The sequence below is a fragment of the Nomascus leucogenys genome, chromosome 15, assembly GCF_006542625.1.
Source record: "Nomascus leucogenys isolate Asia chromosome 15, Asia_NLE_v1, whole genome shotgun sequence".
Classification (NCBI taxonomy): Eukaryota; Metazoa; Chordata; class Mammalia; order Primates; family Hylobatidae; genus Nomascus; species Nomascus leucogenys.
Genome location: NC_044395.1, coordinates 27,060,303 through 27,083,055, shown reverse-complemented (window position 1 = coordinate 27,083,055; position 22,753 = coordinate 27,060,303). Strand labels below are relative to the sequence as shown.

General features: G+C 46.6%; 1 protein-coding gene across 1 annotated transcript in view; it reads right to left on the bottom strand.

Annotated features, from left to right (window-relative positions):
• Positions 1-19,861, bottom strand: part of SLC35F2 (solute carrier family 35 member F2) — a 67,746-nt gene extending 47,885 nt beyond the window's left edge. Inside the window, exon 1 of the mRNA XM_003253090.3 lies at positions 19,597-19,861. Coding sequence (XP_003253138.1) covers positions 19,597-19,706 — 110 coding nt within the window. The 5' untranslated portion in view covers positions 19,707-19,861. The remainder of the gene's footprint in view (positions 1-19,596) is intronic.
• Between the last annotated feature and the right edge of the window lie 2,892 nt (positions 19,862-22,753).

Here is a 22,753-nt window from a genome sequence, read left to right as displayed (position 1 = left end):
CAATTGGTACAAATTACCCTGGCTCTGGCTGGATGCAGTGGCTCACTCCTATATTCCCAGCACTTTGGGAGGCCAAGATGTGGGGATCACTTGAGGTCAGGAGTTCAAGACCAGCCTGGCCAACATAGTGAAACCCCGTTTCTACTAAAAATACAAAAATTAGCTGGGCATCATGGCACATGCTTGTAATCCCAGCTACTCAAGAGGCTGAGGTGGGAGGATCACTTGAACCCGGGAGGCAGAGGTTACAGTGAGCAGAGATCACACCACTGCACTCCAGCCTGGACGATGGGGCAAGACACCGTTTCAAAAAAAGAAAAACAAGAAAAGATATTACCCTGCCTCTCTAACAAAGGGCACTGATTAGCCAAACCCATATGGTTATATGTTCTACAATTATTTTAATAAGGAGTGTTCTGATAAAAATAAGGGAAAATACAAAATCCATTTATGATATCCTTCTATTTGTCCTCTGGCTTTCATTGGCTGAAATGAGAAAGTGTGAAACACATTTTCTTTTCTTTTTTTTTTTTTTGAGACAGAGTTTCGCTCTTGTAGCCCAGGATGGATTACAATGGTGCGATCTTGGCTCATCGCAACCTCTGCCTCCCAGGTTCAAGCGACTCTCCTGCCTCAGCCTCCCGAGTAGCTGGGATTACAGGCATGCGCCACCACGCCTGGCTAATTTTGTATTTTTAGTAGATATGGGGTTTCTCCACGTTGGTCAGGCTGGTCTCAAACTCCCCAACCTCAGGTGATCCCCCTTCCTTGGCCTCCTAAAGTGCTGAGATTACAGGTGTAAGCCACCGCGCCCAACCTGAAATACATTTTCAAATCACCTATTCTCTTTGGATATGGGTCAGAGGAACTTAAGTCTATTGCCTAGATTAGGGGGAAGGGGGCAAAATAAAGAGGGCAGCATTCAACTGTGGGCAATATACGGAGTATGTGGCCTCTGCCTCCAGGATTCTCCCTCCCCACAACTCTTCTGTGAGAAAAATTCTCAGAGAAGCACAAACATGGACACACTCCAAAAGACACAGAGGAGCTCCAGGGGGGCTGAAAAGGTGGGTGCTGGGGTGGGAGGCAGGTAGGATCAGGAAGCATGGGATTAGCGTTGGTAATAAATGTGCTGCCATTTCACAAGTCTGGATTCCAAGAGAGTACATCCCTGAGACAGACATACAACCCTCCCTCTGCCCATCCCAGTCTGGCACAGGGACTGAGCACAAACAAACCCTGTTCTCAACAGGCAGCCAAGAAGCCACATAAAATGTTCAATTCTTAACACTGCCTGCCCACTGAGGTGGAACAGAAGGTTCTGAAGGACGATTCTTTTTAACTATTGTAAAAGCTAAATTTCCCTCATTGCAGATTATCAAAACAAAAATCGCTTTCAACACTTGAGGGGTTTGTTCATTCTGTGTCCTGTGTGATCTAAATTGTCCAGTGCAATCCTCAGATGAAGATAATCAACTGGCATGCAGCTGGAAGAATGAAGCCAACAGCAAATGCAATGCACGAAGGCTTACACAGAATCCTGCTGTGGTTTGGCCTCCTGGCTCCTGCTGCTTCTCTGGTCTCTCTGTGGTTTGGCAGTGTAACCCTCCATGATTCTGTAAAGTAATAAATCCTCTTTTTTTTTTTTCGTACGCCAGTGGTGAGCTGGACACCACCAGTACCTCTAACAACTGACCTACGACACTCATGACACCCCAATCAGGCACCTGAAGAAAACAGGAGTCTGTGACTAATCTAGAAAGCTCGTGGAGACCTGGCCCAGTGAGGGAAGCGGAGGCGGCGGGGAGATTTCCTATGAGTCATGTCATCCTTTCTAGCCTTTCAACACCCTACAGGCCCCAAACCAGAAAAACTGTCATACGCCTCCCTTAAACTAGCTTCAACTTCTCCTAATTTAATCCAGACAAACACTGAATAGGCTCAAAAACTTTTCAACTTCCACTACCACACAAGAACTAAACAAGGATTATTGGGGAACCTGACGCAAGCCAAAATTTTGTCAGTCTCAGGTGGGGTCTTTAAATCCATTAAGTTGCAATGTGTATAGAGCAATCTGATTAATAGGAAATTAATATGGAAAAGGTGGGTATTTCACAGAACAGCAGCACTTCACAGAAGTACACTAAGGCCGGCCAGGTGTGGTGGCTCATGCCTGTAATCCCAGCACTTTGGGAGGCCAAGGCGGGTGGATCACCTGACATCAGGGGTTCAAGACCAGCCTGACCAACATGGTGAAACCCTGTTTCTACTAAAAATACAAAAATTGCCAAGTGTGGTGGTGCAGACCTGTAATCCCAACTCCTCAGGAGGCTGAGGCAGGAGAATTGCTTGAATCCAGGAGGCGGAGGCCACAGTGAGCCGAGACTGTGCCACTGCACTCCGCCTGAACGAAAGAGACTCCATCTCAAATAAAAAAAATAAAAAAAAAATAAAAAGTACACTAAAGCCAATAAACATAGACAGAGACCCAACTTCATTAGGGATCAGGCATATGTAAATGAAGATGTTATTTTACATTCATTTGACTGTCAAAAATTTTAAAGCCTGGCTGGGTGCAGTGGCTCACACTTGTAATCCCAGCATTTTGGGAGGATGAGGCAGGTGGATCAGTTGAGGCCAGAAGTTCAAAACCAGCCTAGCCAACATGGCAAAACCCTGTCTCTACTAAAAATACAAAAATTAAGGCCGAGGCGGGCAGATCATGAGGTCAGGAGTTCGAGACCAGTCTGGCCAACATAGTGAGACCCTGTCTCTACTAAAAATACACAAAAAATTAGCCGGGCGTGGTGGTGTGCGCCTGTAATCCTGGCTACTCAGGAGGCTGAGGCAGGAGAATTGTGTGAACCCAGGAGGCGGAGGTTGCAGTGAGCTGAGGTCATGCCACTGCACTCCAGCCTGGGTGACAGAACAAGACTCTATCTCAAAAAAAAAAGAAAAATAAAGAAAAATAAAAAATAAAAATAAAAAACTTAGCCAGGCGTGGTGGTGTGCCTGTAACCCCAGCTACTCAGGAGGCTGAGACACGAGAATCACTTGAAATTGGGAGGCATGAGCCAAGATTGCACCACTACACCCAGCCTAGGCGACAGAGTGAGACTTCGTCTCAAAAAAAAAAAAAAAAAAAATTAAAGCTTGACTGGAAGTTGTTTTACAGGATTTCTCATATACAGCTGGTGGGAGTGGAAAAAAAAATTTTAATATTTTTATTTTTTGAGCCAGAGTCTCACTGTGTTGCCAGGCTGAAGTGCAGTAGCATGATGTCAGCTCACTGCAAACTCCGCCTCCTGGGTTCAAGCAGTTCTCATGCCTCACCCTCCAAGTAGCTTGGATTACAGGCAATGTGTCACCACATCCCTCTAATTAAAAATAAAATTTTTTAATACCGCCTCACTCTGTCACCCAGGCTGGAATGCAGTGGTGCAATCTCAGCTCACTGTAACCTCCACCTCTTGGGCTCAAGCGATCCTCCCACCTCAGCCTCCCCAGTAGCTGGGACTACAGGTGTGTACCACCATACCTGGCTAATTTAGGAGTGGAAATTGGTAGGACTGCTTTGGAAAACTGTTTGGCATTATTTTATGAAGTCTAACAATCATCTGCCCTATAAACCAGCAATTCCGCTCCTAGATATATGTATATGTGCATGTCTGTGAATGAAAGAAGCCCTTTACACATGATCAATAGGAGATCTGCAGAAGACTGTTTCTAGAAGTCTGTACACAATAGCAAAAAACCTGGAAAAAACCCAAATGCCCATCAACAGCATGAATGAATAAAGTGTGGTATATTCACAGGAAAGAATATTACATAGAGTCAAAGTGAGTGTTTGTATACAGCATCTGCAACAATATGAATTAATTTTAGCAATGTGATAAGGGAATATAAATATCACCAGATTATACAGCATGATATCCTTTTTATAAAGTCAAACATGGTAATAAAAGCATACTTTTTAGAAATACAAAGGTACAAAGCAATATTAAAATGAGAGCAAAGGAACAGTGAAAGGAAAATTCCAGATTGTGACTATCTTTGGTCTAGGTACACGTAAATTCTAGCTTTAGGACTGGTGATGGGTTTATGGGAACTTACTATATTAAAAAAGCAATTGAAAGCCAGGCGCGGTGGCTCACACTTGTAATCCCAGCACTTTGGGAGGCCGAGGCGGGCGGATCACAAGGTCAGGAGATCGAGACCACGGTGAAACCCCGTCTCTACTAAAAATACAAAAAAATTAGCCGGGCGTGGTGGCAGGCGCCTGTAATCCCAGCTACTCGGAGAGGCTGAGGCAGGAGAATGGCATGAACCCAGGAGGCGGAGCTTGCAGCGAGCCGAGATTGCGCCACTGCACTGCAGCCTGGGCGACAGAGCAAGACTCCGTCTCAAAAAAAAAAAAAAAAAAAAAGCAATTGAAGCTGCCAAGCACAGTGGCTGACGCCTGTAATCCCAGCACTCTGGGAGGCCGAGGTGGGCAGATCACCTGAGGTCGGGAGTTCAAGACCAGACTGACCAACATGGAGAAACCCCATCTCTACTAAAACTACAAAATTAGCCGGGCTAATCCCAGCTACTCCGGAGGCGGAGGCAGGAGAATCGCTTGAACCCGAGAGGTGGAGGTTACAGTGAGCCAAAATCGCACCATGCACTCCAGCCTGGGCAACAAGAGCGAAACTCTGTCTCAAAAAAAAAAAAAAAAATTAATTGAGACTGAGCAGAGTGGCTCACGCCTACAATCCCAGCACTTTGGGAGGCCAAGGTGGGAGGATCATTTCAGCCAGGTGTTCAAGATCAGCCTGGGCAAAAGAGCAAGACCCCATTTCTACAAAAAAATTTTTTAAATTAGGTCTAGTGATGCACCCCTGTATTCCTAGCTACTCTGGAGGCCAAGGCAGGAGGATCACTTGAGTTCAAGGCTGCAGTGAACTATGATCACACCATGGCACTCTAGCCTGGGTGACAAAGTGAGACTCTGTATCTTAAAAAAAAAAAAAAAAAACATATATATATATATATATATAAAGCCATTCATGAGAGTGTGTCATAGGCCAGTGATTATGATTAATCCATTTCCATGCAACTAGGGTCTAAAAAATAAATAATGCTCCCAGAAGATGCATTCTATTTATCTGACTTTATATACTCTTTGCCATCCCTAGAAATACAAATAATCCAGAATAAGCCTAGGGATAGATTGCCCAAGGTCTGTTTTTTGTTTGTTGCCCTATCACAAGAGACAGAAAGGTACAGTGAGTAAGAGCACAGGCTCTGGGGGCCAGACTGCCTGAGGGGGAAGCCTGGTTGCATTCCTTACTACTGTGTGACTAATACTGTTAGGGAAAATTACCTCACCTCTCCGTGCTCCAACTTTCACATCTGTGAAATGGCACTAGCAATAACAGTATTATAATACCTGCCGCAGAAAGTTATTATAAGGGCCAGGCGCAGTGGCTCCCACTTATAATCCCAGCACTTTGGGAGGCCAAGGCAGACGGATCACCTAAGGTCAGGAGTTTGAGATCAGCCTGGCCAACATGGTGAAATCTCTTCTCTACTAAAAATACAAAAATTAGCCGGGCCTGGTGGCATGCCCCTGTAATCCCAGCTACTCACGAGGCGGAAGCTGAAGAATCGCTTCAGGAGGCGGAGGTTGCAGTGAACTGAGATCGCGCCACTGCACTCCAGCCTGCGTGACAGAGCCAGACTCCTTCTCCAAAAAATAAATAAATAAATAATAATAAATAAATAAAGTTATTGTAAGAATTACATGAGTTAATTCACCCTGAGATCCCAGAATAGTGTGGTTGCTCAGTGCACAAAGTAAGCCTTACTCAACAAATGTTATTATTATTTTTATTTCTTGCTTGATATCACAGTGAAAAGCTTAGGAAATGCTCTTCCCCCAAGTATATCCTAAACACTTCTGGAGTAGGAATATCCCCACAATTCTCTGGGAAGATCTACTGCACCCACCCAGCACAACACCATCCTCCTTAGTAAGGATGTGTTAGACTGAAGAAATGGAATCTGTTTTTTCCTTAAGTACCCTTACATTTTTAAGAAATGACTAGAAGGTTCACACCTGTAATCCCAGCACTTTGGGACGCCAAGGCGGGCAGATCGCCTGAGCCCAGGAGTTCAAGACCAGCCTGGGCAACATGGCAAACCCAGCTACTCAGGAGGCTGAAGCTGGAGGATTGCTTGAGCCTAGGAAGTCGAGGCTGCAGGGAGCCATGTTTGTGCCACTGCACTCCAGCCTGGGTGACAGAGGGAGACCCCATCTCCAAAAAAAAAAAAGGAACGAAAAAGAAATGACTAGAAAGAAGTTTTGGACTTCACCTGTGGTTTTTCATGGAGTCTGTGTAGCATTAACATAAATAACCAAGTTTTTGTGACACATCACTTCTCTGATGGCTTTAAATACCATAGACTCTGGCTGGGCACGGTGGCTCACGCCTGTAATCCCAGCACTTTGGGAGGCTGAGGTGGGTGGATCACTTGAGGTCAGGAGTTCGAGACCAGCCTGGCCAACATGGTAAAACCCCGTCTCTACTAAAAATACAAAAATTAACTGGGCGTGGTGGTGTGCATCTGTAATCCACACTACTCAGGAGGCTGAGGCAGGAGAATTGCTCGAACCCAGGAGGCAGAGGTTGCAGTGCACCGAGATCACACCGTTGTACTCCAGCCTGGGCGACAGACCAAGATTCTGTCTTAAAAAAATAAGTAAAAAAAAATAACATAGGCTCCTGTCATCATCCAAAATAAACAGCTCAAAACCTCTGGATTCAAAGCTTTTATAATTTATTAAAATGAAAACCATTCAAATCTTTATTTGGGGTCTATTTATACTTTGACTACACGCAATCCTAAGAAACTGAGTTATCTGGTTTCTACAGTGTTAATACGGTAGAAATCATAATTTAGAAAGAACACAGGGTTCCAGATATATGATTGGTAACAGAAAAAAAAAATCACGTGACAACCTGGGAGACAAAGGGCTGAAAAAAATCAGACAAATAATTCATATAAACGCCCATGAACATATTGTTGCCACTCAGCAGAAAAAAGTTAATGATGATGATCCTGAATCATGAAGAAAACGTGATACCATGATAAATGTACTGTCTATCAAAAGAGTAGTCTCATATATTTGTCTTAAATATGCCATGAAAATTTTTAAGTAATGTTTTTTTTTTTCTTGGCAAAATCTCCAGGATTAGTTGCAAATGGACCCACTAAGTAACTAAATGGCTTGGCCTACCCTAAGACAGTTGTTCAGTACAAACCAATTAATCCTCAAAGAATTGCTGCCAAAATTATAAATAAATGAATTAGCAGAAGTTAACAATCCATTACATAAATAGTGTCATTCAACTGGATTTAAAAGTGAATTTTAGGCTGGGAGCAGTGGCTCAAGCATGTAATCCCAGCACTTTGGGAGGCCAAGGTGGGCGGATCACTTGAGGTCAGGAGTTCAAGGCCAGCCTGGCCAACATGGTCAAACCCTCTCTCTACAAAAATAAAAAACTTAGCTGGCGTGGTGGTGGGCGCCTGTAATCCCAGCTACTCAGGAGGCTGAGGCAGGAGAATCGCTTGAACCCGGGAGGCGGAGGCTGCAGTGAGCCAAGATCACGCCACTGCACTCCAGCCTGAGCGTCAGAGCAAGACTGTCTCAAAAAAAAAAAAAAAAAAGTGAATTTTTATGCTTAAGAGTTTTAAATTATCTGGAAAATTAACCTGTGCGAAATGATTTGTTCTCTCTGATGATCTTCAGTAAATAATGACATAAGTTTTCATAGCTTTTCTTTTACAGATAGGGACTTACCTTGTCGCCCAGGCTAGAGTGCAATGGACTGCCTTTGAAATACTGGACTCACAAGCTCAAGTGATCCTCCTGCTTCAGCCTTCCAAGTAGCTAAGATTATAGGCCTACACCACTGCACATGGCTAATATTCTATTTTTTATTTTTCTGTAGAGACAGGAGTCTCGCTTTGTTGCCCAGGCTGGTCTTCAACTCCTGAGCTCCAGAAAGCTTCCTGTCTCGGTGCTCCAAAGTGCTGGGATCACAGGCATGAGCAACCTCACGCAGTCTACTATACCTTTTTAATAAAGGTACCAAAACCTACCTACACAAGCAATTTCCTGGAGAGGCAATTCACTTCTTCCACAAATGTGGCTACCTTCAAAAATAATCTCTGAAAGCTATTCAGAAATAGCCTAATTTTTATTTCAGTCTTAACTCATACATCTCATGGGAGGAATTGCTACCATTTCAGATCTGTGCCAGGCATAAAGTACTGCAGGAACTTCAAAGATGAATTATCATCTCTGTCCTTAAAAAGGACTCTCTGTCCTTAAGAAGGCAAGTGATAATTATACTCAACATTACAATACGAGAAGTGCAATGATGAGGTAGGAACAGGTACACAGAGGGGCACCCAACCGAAGATGTGTGTCAGGAGGGACAGAGAGGAAACAGGGAAGAAGATTTCCTAAGTTGGTGCTAACAGCGAAAGCAATCCCAGGAGGGAACTACAGGTGCAAAGGCGCAGGTATGGTGTGCACAAGGGAATCACCAGCAGGTCAGTGTCTCTGGGCCAAGTGCCCAGAGGTGAGCCTGGAGAGGGAAGTGGGCCAGTGATGGAAAGCCTCATAGTTCATCTCAAGAAGCCTGAACTCTCACAAAATGACAAGTGCCAAATGTTTCCATTTATATGAAGTATCTAGAGAAGTCAAATTCATAGAGACAGAAAGTAGAACCATAGTGGCCAGGGGCTGGGGATGGGGAGAGCAGAATTATTATTTGAAATGTAGAGAGTTTGGGATAATAAACAAGTTCTGGAAACAGTTATGGTAATGATTGCACAGTATTACAAATGTACTTAATCCCCCTGAATGGTACACATAAAAACGGCTAAAATGGTACATTTTATGTTATGCATATTTTACCACAATAAAAAAGAAAACTTAAAAAAAAATTATTATGTTCAGGTAAAGAGGAAGAAGAAAGAGGAAAGGAGGGTGAGGAGAGGAGGAGGGGCAGCAGTTTGAGCTCTAACCAATAAACAGTGGCTTTCAGATTTGTTTTAGCTGCAGAACCCTTTCTTCAAACAGCATTGGTATAGACTTAATATTTGTGTCTCTTCAAAATTAATATGTTGAAACTTAATCCCTAATGTGATACTATTTGGAGGTGGGGCCTCTGGGAGATGATTAGGTCATGAAGGGGGAGTCTACATACATGGGATTAGTGTCCTTACAAAAGGGACTCCAAGGAGCTCCCAAACCCTTTTTACCATGTGAGGACACAGAAAGAAAACAGCTGACTGAACCAGGGGACACCAAACCTGCAGGCACCTTGGTCTCAGACTTCCCAGCCTCCAGACTGTGAGAAATAAGTGTCTTTGGCTTTTTTTTTTTTTTTTTTTGAGACGGAGTCTCGCTCCGTCACCCAGGCTGGAGTGCAGTGGCGCAATCTCGGCTCACTGCAAGCTCCGCCTCCCGGGTTCACGCCATTCTCCTGCCTCAGCCTCTCCAAGTAGCTGGGACTACAGGCGCCCGCCACCACGCCCGGCTAATTTTTTGTATTTTTAGTAGAGACAGGGTTTCACCGTGGTCTCGATCTCTTGACCTCGTGATCCGCCCGCCTCGGCCTCCCAAAGTGCTGGGATTACAAGCGTGAGCCACCGCGCCTGGCCTGTGTCTTCGGCTTATAAGTTATCCAGTGTACAGTATTATTCTTATTAAGCTGGCATAAAAGCCCAGCTATAAAACAAGCAATAGCAGCACACCCTGGTGGGCGCCAGAGGCCAGGCCAGAAGCCCACCAGCTCCTATTCCCTACTTGTTTCGCATGGTGAACTCTAAGGAACCTCCAGGGAACCCCAAGAGCTCCTCCGGTTTGCAAACCACTGGGGTAGGTGATAGGAAGAATCCCAAAAGGTTTTCAGCCTGAGCATAATGCAGTGAGATTTCTTTCTCTTTTTCTTTTACTTTTTTTGGGTAAACTGGTCATATCACATGAGACTTCTGAAAGAGTAAAGCAGGTGTGGATTTTAGAATCAAATGAAACTATCTCAGCTCTGTCTCTCACCAGCCAAGTGTCCTGGGTAAGTTACTTACCTGCTCTGTCTGTCAAAACAGAATAAAAAACCTATTTTTGTAGGATTGCCATGAGGATTGATGGAATGTAAGTAGGGTGCCTGATACACAGCAAATTCTCATTTGATGACAGCCATTAATACTCTTTCGTTTTATTAGGCATCACTCTGACTTCTGTGTAGCAAGATGATTGGGGTCGGGGATAGATGGAGGCATGGATGGAAGCGATTACAAGAGTCTAAGTGAGAGACGATAAAGGCTTGAACTGAATTAGTGACAATAGGGATTGAGGACAGGCGCAGTGGCTCACGTCTGTAATCCCAGCACTTTGGGAGGCCGAGGTGGGCAGATCATCTGAGGTCAGGAGTTCGAGACCAGCCTGGCCAACATGGTGAAACCCCGTCTCTACTAAAAATACAAAAACTAGCCAGGCATGGTGGCAGGCACCTGTAATTCCAGCTACTCGGGAGGCTGAGGCGGGAGAATCGCTTGAACCCGGGAGGCGAAAGTTGCAGTGAGATGAGATTGTGCCACTGCACTCCAGCCTGGGTGACACAGCAAGACTCTGTCTCGAAAAAAAAAAAAAAAAAAAAAAAAGACAACAGAGATCAAAGCGGGAGGTGGACTCTAGGACTATTCTGGATGCACTGTCAAGACAGGGAATAAGCACTGACTTCCTTCAAGTCAACCAGAAGAAAGAAGCAAAGAAAAGAAGGAATAACCCAACGGTTATCTAGAACTGGTCTAGGGGAAGAAGGAGACTACAGCCTGGGGCAGAGAGAGGAGCCAGAGGCCCAGTGGAGGGCATGCTGGAGAAAAGCTTTTCAATTCCAGTCTTAGCTCTCCCTACAGTACATGTCTGCCCCTTTAACAACTCCCTCCAGTGTTGAGAAATTAATAAAACAGGTTCAGGCTGTCCAGCCAGCAATCATTCCTCACCTACCCTCTCCAAGCTCCTTGGGCTAATGGGCTGTAACCTAGAGAGACTGCCTCCTCCTTCTTTCACAGCAGCTGATAGGAATAGCTTAATGGACAGTCACTGAACAACAGAAATCAACAGTGATTCTGCGGTGCCCAAGATTTCTCCATCCTGGGGTGCATCGCCTCCCCTCTACCTAGAGGGACTCAGACCCAAGCCTGGCTATCATCTCTTTCTTCAGCACATAGGGGACATGTATGAGAGTGGTCATCACAGTGATGTTTGTGGAGGCTGGGAGCTGGAAACTGGTTGTCTAACACTGGTGGATGGACCATGGAACCACAGAATACTCTGCAGCAGGTAAAAACAATAGACTACATAAGTGGTTCTCAACCAGGGATGATTTTTGTCCCCAAGAAGACATTTGGCAATGTCTGGAGACGCTTTTGAATATCACAACTGGGAGTGGGGGTGAGGGTGCTATACTGGCATTTATTGGGTGGGGCCAGGCCGGGTGCAGTGGCTCACTTCTATAAGCCCAGCACATTGGAAGGCCAAGGCGGATGGATCACTTGAGGTCAGGAGTTCGAGACCAGCCTGGCCAACATGGTGAAACCCCCATCTCTACTAAAGATACAAAAATTAGCGGAATGTGGTGGCAGGCGCCTGTAATCCCAGCTCCTCGGGAGGCTGAGGTAGGAGATTCGTTTGAACCAAGAGGGGGAGGCTACAGTGACCCAAGATCATGCCACTGCACTCCAGCCTGGAATGAGACTCCCTCTCCAAAAAAAATAAAGAATTAGTAAACTCAAAATGTCAAGAAGGCTGAGGTTGATTGGGTGCAGTGTCTCACGCCTGTAATCCCAGCACTTTGGGAGGCTGAGGTGGGCAGATCACCTGAGGTTGTGAATTCAAGACTAGCCTGGCCAACATGGTGAAACTCCATCTTTACTAAAAATACAAACGTTAGCCAGGCATGGTGGCGGGCGCCTGTAATCCCAGCTACTTGGGAGGCTGAGGCTAGAGAATGGCTTGAACCCAGGAGACAGAGGTTGCAGTGACTGGAGATCGCGCCATTGCACTCCAGCCTAGGTGACAAGAGCGAAACTCCGTCTCAAAAAAAAATTTTTTTTTAAATAAATTAAAAAAAAAAAAATAGATTACAGGGTGCGGTGGCTCACACCTGTAATCCCAGCACTTTGGGAGGCCAAGGCGGGTGGATCATGAGGTCAGGAGATCGAGACCATGGTGAAACCCCGTCTCTACTAAAAATACAAAAAAAATTAGCTGGGCGCGGTGGCGGGCGCCTATAGTCCCAGCTACTCGGAAGGCTGAGGCAGGAGAATGGCGTGAACCCGGAAGGCAGAGCTTGCAGTGAGCCAAGATCCCGCCACTGCACTCCAGCCTGGGCGAGAGTGAGACTCCATCTCAAAAAAAAAAAAAAAAAAACCACACTAGATGAACAAAACAACATGACTGGGTCACAAACATAATGCAGAGTGGAAATTTTTTCTAAAAAAAGAGATGTAATCTTTTATACAATGCCTATTGGTATTAAGGATTCATTCTCAGCCAGGCATCCCATGCAATATCTATTGCAAGGTCAGTAATGTAACAATCAGAATATACAATGGCCATAGCTAGATATGATTCCTGATTCCTGGAGTCTAGCAGAATGGGCAGATACTAAATAATTTCATAGGAAAAAGGGGGAAGGGAGGAGAATTTATGGAGACTAGTAGAATCCAGAGTTCCCCAATTCCACAGGGAACTGCACAAGCCACAAAAGATTCCTAACTTTAAGATCCCTATCTTTGTTTAAATAACACTATAAAACAATACCCTTCAGCAGGGCTACATACCAGCTTAGGATTTATGCTGCATACACAGTAAGTGCTCAATAGATGTCTATTGATTGGATAAAGTCTGCACAGTTAAGCACAACTAAATGACTCCTTCAAAAATGTCTAGGACTTTACCCTTTGGAAGGTGGAAATCAAAATGAAAGGAGAAAGCACAGGTGTATCCTAGACCTGTTGCTAGACAATAACAAGGAGTGTGGGTGTTGGCCGGGCGTGGTGGCTCACGCCTGTAATCCCAGCACTTTGCAAGGCCAAGGGAGGCGGATCACTTGAGGCCAGGAGTTCAAGACCAGCTCAGCCAACGTGGTGAAACCTCAACTCTGCTAAAAATACAAAATTGGCTAGGCACAGTGGCTCACACCTGTAATCCCAGCACTTTGGGAGGCCGAGGCAGGCGAATCAAGAGGTCAGGAGTTTGAGACCAGCCCGGCCAACATGGCGAAACCCTGTCTCTACTAAAAATACAAAAAATTAGCTGGGTGTGGTGACAGGCATCGCTGTGGTGACAAGGCGCCTGTAATCCCAGCTACTCGGGAGGCTGAGGCAGCAGAATCACTTGAACCCAGGAGGCGGAGGTTGCAGTGAGCCGAGATCACACCACTACATTCCAGCTGGAGTGACAGTGCGAGACTCCACCTCAAAAAAAAATAAATAAATAAATACAAAATTAAACTGGCTGGGCGCAGTGGCTCACACCTGTAATCTCAGCACTTTGGAGGGGGCCAAGATGAGTGGATCACCTGAGGTCAGGAGTTCAAGACCAACCTAGCCAACATGGTGAAACCCTGTCTCTACTAAAACTACAAAAATTAGCCAGGCATGGTGGCATGCGCCTGTAATCCCAGCTACTACTAGGGAGGCTGAGGCAGGAGAATCACTTGAATCCAGGAGGCGGAGGCTGCAGTGAGCCGAGATCGCACCACTGCACTCCAGCCTGGGCAACAGAGCAAGACTCCATCTCAAAAAAAAAAAAAAAATTAGCCAAGCATGGTGGCCCATGCTTATAAACCCAGCTACTCAGGAGGCTGAGACAGGAGACTCGCTTGAATTCAGGAGATCATGCCACTGCACTCCAGCCTAGGGCCCCATCTCAAAAAAACAAAGGAATGTGGGTGTAGACTGACCACCTATTATCCTTCCCTCCTCCAGCCCATGCCCCCTTCACACCAAGCTACTTGAAGTTCCTTAAGCAAAACACTTTCTGGCACTTTCAAGCCTAGACTACCCTCCCTCACCTAGGCCACCTGGAAAACTCATTCAGGCTTCATAATCCCGATCACCTTCCCTCTCAAGCTCCCCAACCCTATCTCACCCTGGTAGACTTGGTCTCTGCCCTTTTTTGTGCCATTGCTGAACCTTGCACTTATCTTTATAGCACTTATCATAACTTTTTACCATAACTTGATTATGAGCTTTCTCTAGAGCAGGAACTTAGTCCTATTCGTTATGGCCAAAGAGACTAGTCTGAAGCCTAGAACATTACAGATGTCCAAGGCTTGGTGATTGAAAGAATCAATGTATAAACCATGTCCAGCACTCTGCTACAAAAGGAATATGATAAAATCCATGCCCTCGAAAAGCTTACCATCAATTTGACAGGAAAAATATAAATATATAAAATAATAAAGGTTTTTGGTAGAGATACAAAGTTGATGGTTGTTATAAGGAATACGCGTTTTTAAAATATATGAATAGGCCTGGTGCAGTGACTCATGCCTGTGATCCCAACATTTTAGGAGGCCAAGACGGGAGGACTGCTTGAGCCCAGGAGTTCAAGATCAGCCTGAGTGACATAGTAAGATTTTGTCCCTACAAAAACTAAAATTAAAAATTAAAAACATATCCATGAATAAATTAGGATCTATGTGTCAGAATGTAAACTGACAGTATACAATTAAATAATAATACCAGGCGCAGTGGCCCACTCCTGTAATCCCAACATTTTGGAAAGCCGAGGTAGGTGGATCACTTGAGCCCAAGAGTTTGAGACCAGCCTGGGCAACATGGTGAAACCCTATCTCTACGGAAAAAAGAAAAAAAAAATTAGTAGTACATGGCGGTGCATGCCGTAGTCCCAGCTATTCAGGAGGCTGTGGTGGGAGGATCACTTGAGCCAGGGAGGTCGAGGCTGCAGTAAGCCATGATCAGCCACTGCACTCCAGCCTGGCCAACGGAGCAAGACCCTGTCTCAAAAAATGATAATAATAATAATAATAAACAATTAAATAAGTATTCTCAGATACTCCTGGAAGTCCATGGTCTTCTATCACAATATTTTTCACTTGAGTTGACAGCAATAAATCGCAAAAGCCAAAATTACAGACTCCACTAAGGAATATATGGTTCTCATTATCATGAATGCCTGGCACATAGTAAGTGTTCAATAAACTTTTATTGAATGAGTGATCTGATATTCCTAATCATAGAGAAAACTTGTCTGTACCCTATGGGGGCAGGTATATTAAGAGCCGGGGTCACTTAGAACATATCCTCCTCATAATGAAAACACAACAAGCTCTAGGCCCCAATCTTCTCCCTATATTTAGTACCCAGTTGCCCAAAAAGGCTCTTCTTGCCCCCTTTTGGTAAAAGGAGTATAAATGAGCTATGTGGTTATAAATCTCTCTCTGTATCTTGCCCATATGGTGATAACACATCATATCCATTCACCAACCTCTTTCTACACTCTCCCACCCTTGGTTCCCTGGCCACAGGTGGGGATTCACAAAGCTACTCAAACTTGGGACATGAGTTTTGACAACAAAGCTTAAAATATTGAGTATTAGGGGTACTGGATATCTGGTAAACCACTCTTTTCTGATTGCTGGGTCAGATAAAGAGAAACTGCAATCCAAAATCCAAGTGCTTGGATGGCTGCCAGAGGTAGGAATGGAAACTTTAATTAACAAAAGAGCCCAGCCAACTAAACAAGAAGCTCAGCCCGAGACCCTTGGAATAAAGACCAATAAAGGGAAGAGTTCAGGGAGGGAGGCAGAATGGAAAGGAAGACTTGAGAACCTTTGTCATCCCTCAGTCATTCATTCATTCATTCATGTGCTAAGGGTTGTGGTAGATATAAAAAAGAAAAGGACACCATTTCTGCTGTTAAAGAACTTCGTCCATGGCCAGGCGTGTGGCTCACACCTGTAATCCCAGCACTTTGGGAGGCCGAGGCGGGCGGATCACCTGAGGTTGGGAGTTCGAGAACAGCCTGACCAACATGACCAACATGGAGAAACTCCATCTCTACTAAAAATACAAAATTAGCCGGCTGTGGTGGTGCATGCCTGTAATCCCAGCTACTTGGCAGGCTGAGGCAGAAGAATAGCTTGAACCCGGGAGACGGAGGTTGCGGTGAGCCGAGATCGCGCCATTGAACTCCAGCCTGGGCAACAAGAGTGAAACTCCGTCTAAAAAAAAAAAAAATACCCACAACCGCTATTCCACAAGAAAGGAAAAAGCCCTCAAAGAGATACATAAAAAGGACATTCATAAACAAAAGAAATCTCATATTTAGGAGGCTACTAGACTGATTATAAAACATACCCGGATTCCAAAAGTATCAGAACATTAGGAGAGAAAAAAAAAAAAAAAAAATCAGGCCAGGCACAGTGGCTCACGCCTGTAATCCCAGCACTTTGGGAGGCTGAGGTGGATGGATCACCTGAGGTCGGTAGCTCAAGACCAGCCTGGCCAACATGGTGAAACCCTGTCTCTATTAAAAATTAGCCGGGCGGGGGGGGTCAGCTGTGCATTGGGAGGCGAGGGGTGGACGGTCAGGGATCGGCCAGCTGGCTAACGGTGAACGTCTTAAAAAACAAAAAATAGCGGGGGGGGGGGGGGGGGGGGGAGGGGGGGGGGGGAGGCGGGCTGCAGTGGCGAGATTGCGCCACTGCACTCCACCTGCACAGAGCGAACTCCGTCCAAAAAAAAAAAAAAAAAAAAAAGCGGGCATGGGCGGGCGCCTGCAATCCTTAGCTACTCAGGAGGCTGAGGCAGGAGAATCACTTGAGCCCGGGAGGCAGAGGTTGCAGTGAGCCAAGATCGTGCCACTGCACTCCAGCCTGGGCAACAAGAGCAAAACTCTGTCTCAAAAAAAAAAAAAAAAGAAAAGAAAAGAAAAGAAAATCATTGTTAATTCTTATCACATCTTGTTAAACATACATCTTGCCATATCATCTGCCCTGGCCTCAAGGCCACTGGCATCTCCTGAAGCAATCACCACATGTTCCCATCACCCAAGAATAGAGAGAGCTAATGGTGACAACTAACCCACATAGAGCACTGAAAGGAGCCAGGCTCTGTCTGCCCTCTCCTGCATAGTCACCCAATTAATCCTTGTAACAGCCCTACAAGGTAGGTACTGTGATTATCTCCATTTTACAAATAAGAAAACTGGAGCACAGGCTGGGCGTGGTGGCTCACGCCTGTAATCCCACCACTTTGGGAGGCAGAGGTGGGTGGATCACTTGAGATCAGGAGTTCAAGACCAGCCTGGTCAACATGGGGAAACCCCATCTCTACTAAAAGTATGAAAAAATTAGCCAGGCGTGGTGGTACACATCTGTAATCCCAGCTACTTCGGAGGCTGAGGCAGAATAATCGCTTGAACCCAAAAGGTTGGGGTTGCAGTTAGCTGAGATGGAGCCTCTGCACTCAGGCCTGGGTGACAGAACGAAACTCCATCAGGAAGGAAGGAAGGGAGGGAGGAGGAAGGAAGGGAGGGAGGGAGGAGGGAGGGAGGGAGGGAGGGAGGGAAAAGAGGGAGGGAGACTGGACACAGAGAAGTTAAGTGACTTGTCCAAGAAGGAAGGCAGGGAGGGAGGGACGGAGACTGGAGCACAGGGAAGTGACTTGTCCAGGAAGGAAGGAAGGCAGGAAGGAAGGAAAGTAGGAAGGAAGGAAAGAAGGGAAGAAGGGAGGGAAAAGAGGGAGGGAGACTGGGGCACAGAGAAGTTAAGTGACTTGTCCAAGAAGGAAGGGAGGGGAGGGAGGGAAATTGGAGCACAGAGAATTGACTTGTCCAGGAAGAAGGAAGGTAGGAAGGAAGGAAGGGAGGGAGGGAACTGGAGAACAGAGAACTGACTTGTCCAAGGTCACCCAGCGGAAGGAAGGGAGGAAGGAAGGGTGGGAGGGAGGGAGGCTGGAGCACAGAGAAGTTAAGTGACTTGTCAAGATGGACGGAGGAAGGAAGGAAGGAACAAAGAAGGAAGGAGGGAGGGAGGGAACTGGAGCACAGATAACTGACTTGTTGAAGGAAGGAAGGACGGACGGAAGGAAGGAGAGAGGGAAGGAGGGAGGGAAGGAAGGAGGAAGGAGGGAAGGAAGGAGGAAGGAAGGAAGGGAAGGAAGGAAGGAAGGAAGGAAAGGAGGGAGGGAGAGAGGGAGGGGAGGGAGGGAGAGAGGGAGGGAAGGGAGGGAACTGGAGCACAGAGAACTGACTTTTCCAAGGTCCCCCAGCCAGGATTTGAGTCCAGAACGTGAGTGCCGTTAGCCATTACACTGAATTGCCTCCCAGCTGAGAACTTTTAACAAATCCATCAGGACATACACAACTGGATGCTACAAGGTGGTTTTTGGCCAGCTTTCCCCTTTAAACACGTGCATCAATTTCAAACTATATTTATATGATAAAAAATGCTTACACCTTTATCGATCTCGTTTTTAAAATGGTATGGCTTTTCAGGACTATCTTTCACAATCGTTAAAGGGAAATTCGCTTTGTTAATATGAAAAAAAATCAAACGTCTGTTTCATGAGTTGTCAGTGGCCAACGCTGTTTAGACTGGGGCTTGAACGCATCACCCCTTAAAGATCATCTTGTGGCCTTGGGCAAATTGCTTAGCCTTCTTTGTTTCTCCAGCGGCAAAGTGGATATAACAATAGTACCATCTCCTAAAGTGGTGAGGATTAGCTGATATTATCCATATAAATTGTTATGCACAGTACCTGACACAGAGCGAATGCCCAATAAATGTCTTTCACTATTTAGGTCCTGGGTTCTCTCATTTCCAGAGTGCAAGTCCTCCAGCAACCACAGAAACGCTTTCTAGAGTCGCTGCTCACTCCTTAAAAACATTTGTCCCTACTTTGCACAGAGCATAGTGATACCACAAACAGGCTTCCCTGGACCCCAGCCCTGGAGGTGGCTATGTCACCTCGCTCAGGCCCAGGAAGAGAGAGACTGCTCTGGTCTCCCGCCCGGCAGCAGCACAAAACTTAACCAGGTTTTCTCACTTCGGTCAACTCTTGAATCACCGCACCCACTCTGGCGGGCTCGGCAGCAGACGGAATGAGGGCGCCGGCGCCAGGAAGTGGCGCTCACCCACCTGCCCAGCCCGAGGTGGGCACTCCTCCTTCACACCATCCCTGGGGACCTCGTCCCTCCACGGCGGAACGCCCCAGAGGACCGACCTAACAGTGCCAACAGGGTGGATTTCCCCCCAAATCCTCTAAAATACATTGCCATGATTTCGAAACGGGAGCCGAGGGAGACGCACCAAATGCTTCCCGAGGCCAGGTGAAGCGCACCATCCCTGGTGCGCGTGTTGAACCCCGAACCGAAGTCCGTGCGGCCGCCACCTCTGCCTCCCTGCTGGGGGCCTCAGACCGTGTGCTCCGTGTCCACGTGCGCGCAGGGCCCGCAGCCGCCCCCGCGCCCCAGCGGAGCTGCAGCGCGCGCCTTCCACTCACCAGGTGAAGAGTTTGCCTTTTATCCTGCGCAGCAGGCTGGTGAACTCGCCCGCCGCTCCCTCCGCGAGGGGCTCTGGGGCGCCGGGGCCCGCCGGCGAGTCTGCCTCCATCGGCGCCCTTGCGCGTCTCCGGCGCCCAAAACCCCCGATGTGCCGGGTCCCGGAAGACGGGAGGCGGCGCCTGTGCGGCCGGCTGGGGCTCCGCTCGGGCCCTGCGCTCCCTCCCTCGCTCGCTTGCTCGCGTCCCTCTCGCTCCTCCGCCCGGCTCCTTCAACGACCAATCATTAACTGTCAAGCCCTAAGGGCCAGACAATACATTTGCAGATTACAACCTGGCACCTCCAGGGTGGCAGGAGGAGAAAGGGCAATTTTTTTTTTCGTCTTGGCAGCCGAGCCTTATTGTTGAGCGTTACCCAATGTGCCTTTCAGGTTTTTAGGGTTCCTTGTTTGAAATCACAAGATACAGTGACACGAGGTTATTGTAGGTGATTCCTAAGCTAAGAAGCGGTGAGTGAGCAGTGAGTTAGAAGCAGTGAGTGAGCCGGGACTCTCCTAACTGGAAGGACTGGCTGACCCCTCCTCTTCCCTCCCACTCTGCCTCCCTCTGGCTGATTTGTACAAGATCGCTTCATTAAAATAACTGAAGGCAGGCAGGGCGCGTTGGCTCACGCCTGTAATCCCAACACTTTGAGAGGCCGAGGCGGGTGGATCACCTGAGGTCAGGAGTTCGAGACCAGACTGGGAAACATGGTGAAACCCCCGTCTCTACTAAAAATACAAAAATTAGGCGGGCGTGGTGACAGGTCCCTGTAGTCCCAGCTACTCGAGAGGTTGAGGCAGGAGAATCGCTTGAACCCGGGAGGCGGCGGTTGTGAGCCGAGATCGCGCCTTTGCACTCCAGCCTGGGCAACAGAGCGAGATGTCGTCTTAAAAAACAAAAAACAAAAACAAACAAACAAAAAACCTGAAGGCGCTTCAGGTCTGTATCGCTTTTCCCTGCAAAACATGGGTAAGATCCTAAAAAGATCTTGGAAACGTGCCTTTGTGGCGTGTATGGAGGCGTGGCTCATTCCTTGCAGTGTGTTGGTTTTGTCTTTCAGTAGTCAGTTGTCTCCGCTGTGCCAGGGAGACAGACGGTGCCAACCCCCGGCGCTCGGCTGGGATGCCCTGCCCTGGCCACGCCTTCCGAGGCTTCCACGGGCCAAAGAGGGATTAAGAGACACTAAGCTGGGGTCGAAAAGTTCCTGTCACTGACCCCCTGCTTCCGGAAAGGAGGAGATCTAGAAAACAAAAGAAAAGGTGTTGAGACCTTTTTTTTTTTCCTGGCCACATGCTTTGGGGGTTGGGGTGGGGCAAAATAAACGTATGTTCAAATAGACACGCTATGCAGACCAGCTGGCAATTCTGTAAGAGGAGTGTAAGAAAAAAAAACAGCTTTCGAAAATGAAATATGGCTTCAGGAACCCCAAGTTTAGCAGCTGCAGGAACCTCAAAAAAACCTTTGAAACTAAGAACGCGGTCATCCGTAGAGACTAATTATTATAATACAAGCATATCATGAAACAAGAGGACATTAGAAGCACATTTAAGATGTCACTTTTGTAAAGTAAACAACTCATTTAACCCTGCATATTGACAACGTTGAATTCTACCTGAGCCCTGTGGAAAATAATGACAATTAAGTAACCTTCCTAGGCCGGGCGCGGTGGCTCACACCTGTAATCCCAGTGCTTTGGAAGACCGAGGCGGGCGGATTATCTGAGGTCAGGAGTTCGAGACCAGCCTGACCAACATGGTGAAATCCCGTCTCTATTAAAACTACAAAAATTAGCCCAGCGTTTTGGTGTGCGTCTGTAATCCCAGCTACTTGGGAGGCTGAGGCAGGAGAACTGCTTGAACCCGGGAGGCAGAGGTTTCAGTGAGCCGAAATCGTGCCACTGCACTTCAGCCTAGGCAACAGAGTAAGACTGTCAAGAGACAGACAGACAGACAGACAGACAGACAGACAGAAAGAAAGAAAGAGAGAGAGAAAGGAGGGAGGAAGGAAGGAAGGAAGGAAGGAAGGAAGGAAGGAAGGAAGGAAGGAAAGAGAGAGAAAGAAAGAAAGAAAGTTGAATTTCCCTCTGAACTTTCACCCACCCTGACCCTGAGCCGCAGGTAACCCCTCCTTAATAGCCCCTCCTGAGAAGTTGGCCTCAGGGTGAAACATTCTCTGATCTATTATCCAATGAAGAGCCACCTTTTCATTCCACTTCCCACCAGTAGGGAATAGACCCGCTCCTCCTACTGCAGGAACCCTTCCCCACAGTCCCCACCCATCCCCATTTGCAATAATCCTTTCAAATAAAGTCTCTCCTTAACCAAATTTGATTTTTTATTTGCAATATATACAGTAGTCACCTCCTTACCTGAGGTTTTGATTTCCACGGTTTTAGTTATCACAGCCAATTACCCTCTGAAAATAGGTGACTAGGGAATAGTAAGATATTTTGAGAGACCACATTCACATAACTTTTATTACAGTATGTTATAATTGTTCTATTTTATTATGAGTTGTTAATTTCTTACTATGCCAATTTTATAAATTTTATTATAGGTATGTGTAGGAAAAAAGTGTATACTGTATAGGGCTAAATACTCTGCAGTTTCAGACATCCACCGGGGGTCCTGAAACATAAGGGAGGACTACTATGTTTGATTATGTGAGTATGAAGAAAAATAGAAGATACACGTCAACACAAGTAACTTTAAAAGAGGGTGGGGGACCAGGCGCAGTAGCTCATGCCTGTAATCCCAACACTTCAGGAGGCTGAGGCAGGAGGATTGTTTGAACTCAGGAGTTTCAGACCAGCCTACGGCAACATAGTGAGACAGTCTCTTAAAACACACACACACACACACACAAAACTCCGGCACATATAATAGAGTCCCCCTCCCTTTTTTTTTTCAGACGGAGTCTCTCTTTGTCAGGCTGGAATACAGTGGCTCGATCTCGGCTCACTGCAACCTCCAACTCCCTGGTTCAAGCGATTCTCCTGCCTCAGCCTCCCAAGTAGCTGGGACTACAGGCACACGCCCATGCCCGGCTAATTCTGGTATTTTTAGTAGAGACAGGATTTCACCATGTTGGCCAGGTTGGTCTCCAACTCCTGACCTCG